Source organism: Olea europaea, chromosome 3 (assembly GCF_002742605.1).
Source record: "Olea europaea var. sylvestris chromosome 3, O_europaea_v1, whole genome shotgun sequence".
NCBI classification, from domain to species: domain Eukaryota; kingdom Viridiplantae; phylum Streptophyta; class Magnoliopsida; order Lamiales; family Oleaceae; genus Olea; species Olea europaea.
The window spans coordinates 20,675,570-20,681,687 of record NC_036239.1 but is presented as its reverse complement, the minus strand read 5'-3'; the positions used below and the strand labels follow the sequence as shown (position 1 = coordinate 20,681,687).

The following is a 6,118-nucleotide window of genomic DNA, read 5'->3' as shown; positions in this document are numbered from 1 at the left end:
CAGGATGGCTGCATTCAAAGGTATCCTGCATTGTATGGCAGTGATGACAGGATTCAGGCTTGCATGGCTGAGCTAGGGGTCCCGCTTACCAAAGAAATTGGTTTTCATCAAGTAAGTCTACAACAAATCATGCTACTTGTACAGCTCTCTTTACATGTTATCATAAATTCAAATCAAGTGTCAAAATGCATGTCATCTTAGCATCTGACAACAAATGTGTAAAAATATTTTTGTACAAATAGTTTAATTGGTCTAAAAAATTCAATTTTGCTATTTTTACATCCGAGGTGTCAAGAGTGACACCCCTGATGACACCTCCCTCACAAGGGGGAGGGGGGCCACAATTATTTTATTATATGTGGGTCACCCTCTTATGAGGGGGGTGTTACCCAGGGTTGACACCCGGGATGTATAAATTGCAAAGTTCAAAAAAATTCAAGCTGGGTGACGCCCGGAATGTACAAATTGCAAAGTTCAAAAAAATTCAAGTCCAACAACAAAGTTTGTGTTTCTTGTATATAATATTGGACATGAGTAGATAGTGCTACATTTTCTTCTATATTATTGCCGAGTGCATTGAAAATTGACATCCTTTTTTAGACAAATGACATTTTCTCTAATAGCATTTGAAAATATCATCAGTTATAATATATTGGCAAGATCACACCAAGTATGTAAGTCCCAATTACAATGTATCTTGCTTGGACAAGTTCCTTTTTAGTGAGTTTGCAGGTAACTTTAACTCGAGGTTAGCAAGTGGATTCTTTGAAGATGCTATAGAAGGAATAGGGATGAAACAACCTGTATAAATCATGTGGATCTTATTGGCTCAGCCTTTATGTGTTTACTAACAAAATAAAGCCCTCTCAAATATGGTGAACATCCCCTTTTGGAGGATATAGAGTCGTGTTTGGTTTGGCTTAAACTTTTTTTTTTTGGTTTAAAAAGGGCTTCTTTTTTACTTTTTTCCACAGCAGCGTCATACTGTCAGATAAAGCCCTTTTTTGGCTTCTTTTCAAGCCTATTAACTAAGCCAAAAACGCTCTTAACTCCCCTGGTCATTATAATCAATAAGCAGAGAGTACAAGAGCAAAAGTATGGTTAATAGTCATATTGCTTTGATTAGAGTGATCATTTCTTCAATGATAATGCATAAACTGAACAGAATGTGCTCTTTATTTACATGGAATCTCAGACCTAGCATTTGCCAGTAATTATTGTTCTATTGTAATGAAGTATGATGTGTATGGAAACCTATTAGGCCTCTTGGGAGCTCACCCAGTGACTCCAGTTGTGTCACTTCACCATCTTGATGTAGTGAATCCAATATTTCCAGGCAAAACTCGAGTCCAAGGCCTCAAAAACCTGTTTGAATCCGTCAAGCTGGATTCTGCCAGCATAATTCAGCAATCAATCTGCTACAATGAGAAACAGTACTGGTCGATCTCTGTGTCATGGGGCTTCGTGGTTCAAATCATTCGAGGAGTCATTTCCCCGAGAGAACTGGAAATGCCAACACGAACATTTCTTAACTGGTACCGAAGAGATGGTTACACAGCATATGCATTCAATACGAGACCTGTGAGCAAGCACCCTGGCCAGAAGCCTTTCATGTATTACATGACCACAACAAAATACGATGAAAAGAGAAGACAAGTAATTGGTGTTTACAAGCATGACAAGGAATCGCATCAGCACTGCACGTGGAAAAGTGACCCACCGGAAAAACTTGATTCCATTTTTGTCTTGAAAAGCCCTGATAGCAGCCGTTGAAAGAGGGCAAGTTCAGCACTTGAAATTAATCCTTTCTTTTCGGCCATTCAATACCAAGAACTAATTTTCATTGCAACTGACTGAATCCATTTGTGTGTTTTGCAGTCACCGAGAGACTGTTGTAGAGTTTTACCTTCAAAAAAGAACTCGGTTGTGTACTTATGGGTCAGGAACTGCAGAGCAGGTGAGGTTAACAACTTGTAGTGGAAACAGTTGACCTGATAATCTTTTACTCCGTCATCTCCTCTTGGGGAGTCTTGGGCAACGTAAGAGCTAAACTGTCAACAGAAAGGATGTTATTCAAGGAAATCAGCATAAAAATTCAAATGCTTTCATCTTTATGAACACAGAAAGCACATCAAAGGTACATTCAGAAATGAATCAACTTTGCAATGTCACCAACCAGAATTAAATCCTTGTTTCATTTACATTGTAAATGAGAGACTGTGAACTGTTTTAGCTAGTTACATCATATGTTTGGGCTCAAAAGCATCGTGAGATTGAAGTTGCAATAGGTAGATTTTCAGTCATATTGTTTACACTAACTAACAATAACATTAGAAAATTTCTAGCACTCTCGGTGTATGAAACTCCCTGCCACTATTTAATTGACGTGTATAACTTGTTCCCAATTAAATAGTGCATCCCAGATATTTTATACACGTCAATTAAACAGTGGCACGAAGTAATGTCTACTCTATATTCTGGAAGCACTAGAAATTTTTCCCACTTACATAATGTTGAACTACCATATCCTGCTGATTCCTAACTCATCTAGGAATACAAATTAAGCAAGATGGAAACAAAAATTCATGAAAATAGATTTCTTCCTTTTATTCCCATGTACTTAAATATAATAGGAATTAAGATTAAGACCTCAATTTCAATCTTGGTAATGTGATCTGAAAAGGAATCAATAAAAAAGCATTTTTACCGTGCGCATACAACTAAAACAATAATTGCCCCACGAATATAATGAGTACCGTTTTAAAAACTCCAACTCCTCCAAATAGTCCGATTTCCCCCCGCGGCGATAAGGGGAAAATGGGTTGTAATTGTATAGCGATATCTGAAAACATATCTTCAGGACGCCCTAAAGCGCTCACGGACACAAGTGGTGCATGGTCGTCGTCAGCTCGTGCCGTAATGTATTGGGTTAAGTCTGGTTCTTCGACTCTTACATAGTTCTTGTTTGGACAATTCAAAAGTTGGAGGAGACTTAAATCATTTGATGATGTCATGTGAATCGCTAGAAACATGTGAAGTGTATGGATAACCCACCTCCCTCCATGTGACGGGGTGTAACGCTGTGTGTACACGGAGCATTGTTCCAACTAAAAATCCAAAACAAGTATGAATGGGTGGATACTCGACACCAACCATGGCTCTGCAACTTTTACTGACTTGCTTATAAATTCTCTTTATAGGAAAATGCTAGTATTTAGCCCTCTAGATTTCAGTTATGTATATTCAAGCAATTCCTTCTGGATGCTAGGATATCTATAAATGAACACCTATTTTTGGTTCTTCATAGCAAGAGATGTTACAAACACTACCTTAACTCACGTAAACAGAGGACGATGAGCAATGGGTATAGGGAGGAAAAAACAGAAACAGAAAATTACGATATCCGTTGTAATAATGATATAAAGCATCAGTCATTACCAGGTGTTGCACAAAAACTGAGGGCACGCCGTAAGAAAAATTAGGATCCACTTAAATTAGTACTCTGACTTGGTTCCAGAGATCTGTGCATCTTTTTTAAGTTGATGAGTAGATCGCTTCCTTCGCTGTTCCTGGGTCGGAGAGTCATCAGGATCATATGTCCGGGAGGCAAGATAATCCATTGCTGTAACGACCTCAGAAATGAGAGGCCGCATTTTAGGTTTCTCCTGGATGCACATTGCAGCAATTGCGAGGGCTTGGTATAAGCCTCTTTTAGGATATTGACCATCTAGAGCAGGGTCAGCCATTAGGTGGAATTTCTTTCTATCCTTGAATAACGGTCGAGCCTGCAAACAAACAAGGGTAATTTTATGAATAAGCCTTGTAGAAGAGATCGCTCAACCTCACGCATTCTTGAAGAGTGCTTCATCAATAAAAGAAAATTGCCTTCATAGGCACATTTTATTTTTGAAATCCTTATTGAAACAAAACGAATGCATACACGTGAAGAAACTTTAGGTAACACCCATCATTTAGTTACATAACATCTCTTGGGCAAAAAAATGAAGTTTGCAGGATATTACAACGTCCATGCCTGTGTAAGTAAAAGCTTTGCCAGGAACAACCAAATGTGCAAAATTGAGTGCAAATATAAGATTAATTGTTTCACACCTCGGAAGTCGAATTTTTTTATACACCCTTTGCTTCCATATGAGAATCAAATAGATATATATTAGTATCCCTGGACAACGTCAACACACAGAACATTTAACAAAGAAGTATCAAAACTACCCAGGAAGGCAAATGGCTATAGTTATAAAAAAGAAATATATGGTTGCTAACCATGCCTCTAGGATCATGCTTCAGGGAAAGTTATTTATCCACATTCAACATACACAAATGCAATATCGCCATTTTGGTATAAAATATTAAAGTTAACGAGTACGTCAGAGATATACTAGTTTTATTGAGCTAGCTAATCCATAGACATTTTTGTTCCAGCCTGATAAGTTAATTATACCACATCATTTCATGCATACTTCTTCCTCATTCATGTAAATTACCATCTTCATAAGTAGTTATTTCAGCTATTTAGGTCTCAGAAAAAATTTCACATGCAAAACATATACACCATTGTAGATGCCAAAATGGTCGATACAATAATTGAGAATTTGTTGAGAAAACTGCCTTATTCTAAAATCAGTTTGTGGGGCAACCAACTAATACAATATCCAAACCCTATTATTTGCTATAGACATATTGCTACACCCAGAAAGGAACTCGTGTGCATTTGCTTTGAGTTCTAACCTTGCCACAGGGTCCATTGACTTGAGATATGCGGTTGGTCGTGAGGTGACACCACACAGCGTGCAAAATGACCCAATATACTTTACCTGATTAATCAATTTGCATTACAACAGAATAGTCGCTTGATACATGTTTATTAGGGATTATCAGGCCTGATTTCCAGAACATAGGGACAAATCACTTATTAAAGAGCTTTTCATCCATCAAAGTGTTGATATTCACTTATGAATCACCTTTTGTCTCGTGAAACTTAAAAGTAAGTTGGTCATGGGGCTCGGTTTTCTCCAATTTACGTGAATCCATCTGGCTATTGATGTTTACTAAAATGGTTCTATTGATGCCGCAGCCGCTGCTGATATGAGACTGGTATGCACATGAAGGGTATCCAATGCTTTATGCAATATTCTTTGACCTTATTTCACTTTTGCATTCTCTTTTCTTCACATTTCCATTTATACAAATCTATTGGAGTGCTTGGATCAATAGCTTGGTCAGCCTAGAAGTGTTGTCCTGTGATTAGCATAGGCTGCGGAAATAGAAACAATCATATGCACCCAACATGGGCCCTCCTGTCCCAATGCCACATTCAAGGTTCCCAACCCTGCTTTGGTCTTTAGATGCTTCTTTGAAATGCCTAAAGTCAGTCATAGGTGCCTCCACAGCCTTAAGTTGTAAGAGGAAAGGACCCCTCTCTGTTCTAATGCAAGCTATTTCTTTCCACGGTTGAACAGAAAAATAAAATAACAGGCAAGAGACGGAAATAAAAACTTCTTTCATCTGAAGAAGGTAGTAAACAAAATATCTTACCCATGCAACCAGATTCTGCTCGGCATCAGTCCGCGTATTATCAATGGCTTTCCTGCCCGTGATTATCTCCAAAAGAACAACCCCAAAGCTGTAAATATCTGATTTGAATGTCAGTTTTCCCGTCATTGCATACTCTGGTGCACAGTAACCATAAGTTCCCATTACTCTAGTCGAAACATGTGTCTGATCTCCAGAGGGGCCCACTTTCGCCAAACCAAAATCAGATAATTTAGGATGATATCCTTTCCCAAGCAAAATGTTAGAGCATTTCAGATCACGATATATAATAGGTGGTTTAATCCTGTCATGCAAATACTCTAATCCTTTTGCTGTACCAGCTGCTATTTTCATTCTTATATTCCAATCAAGTGGTATTTTATTGGCATGTGTGTCTGCACATTTAAGTATAGTAAATAAAACCACCAACTTTTTTTTTTTTCGAAAATAAGGGAAAACAGGATATTAGTGACATGTTTGGTACAAAAGATTAGATAGTACTAGACAATAATAAAGAAGAAAGATAAGTTTACGTCTTATTTATTATGTAGTCCAGTTCTACGCATTT

The 6,118-nt window shown here is 37.9% G+C and overlaps 2 protein-coding genes across 5 annotated transcripts in view; one reads left to right on the top strand and one right to left on the bottom strand.

The window, feature by feature from the left end:
• Positions 1-1,829, top strand: part of LOC111379753 — a 10,619-nt gene extending 8,790 nt beyond the window's left edge. Inside the window, exons 2-3 of the mRNA XM_023003194.1 lie at positions 4-111; positions 1,237-1,829. Coding sequence (XP_022858962.1) covers positions 4-111; positions 1,237-1,773 — 645 coding nt within the window. The 3' untranslated portion in view covers positions 1,774-1,829. The remainder of the gene's footprint in view (positions 1-3; positions 112-1,236) is intronic.
• Positions 1,087-6,107, bottom strand: LOC111389498 (probable serine/threonine-protein kinase PBL5). 4 transcript variants are annotated; one of them, XM_023014435.1, is made up of 4 exons: positions 5,554-6,102; positions 3,439-3,785; positions 1,672-2,051; positions 1,087-1,594 (listed from the first exon to the last, which is right to left on the bottom strand). In XM_023014435.1, exons 1-2 carry the CDS (start codon positions 5,902-5,904, stop codon positions 3,495-3,497), a joined length of 642 nt encoding a protein of 213 aa, XP_022870203.1. In that variant the 5' UTR covers positions 5,905-6,102; the 3' UTR covers positions 1,087-1,594; positions 1,672-2,051; positions 3,439-3,494. The 4 variants fall into 4 exon arrangements, with proteins under 4 accessions (XP_022870203.1, XP_022870209.1, XP_022870195.1 ...); XM_023014427.1 differs by having other exon boundaries at positions 1,097-1,579; XM_023014441.1 differs by having other exon boundaries at positions 1,087-2,046; positions 5,554-6,107.
• Between the last annotated feature and the right edge of the window lie 11 nt (positions 6,108-6,118).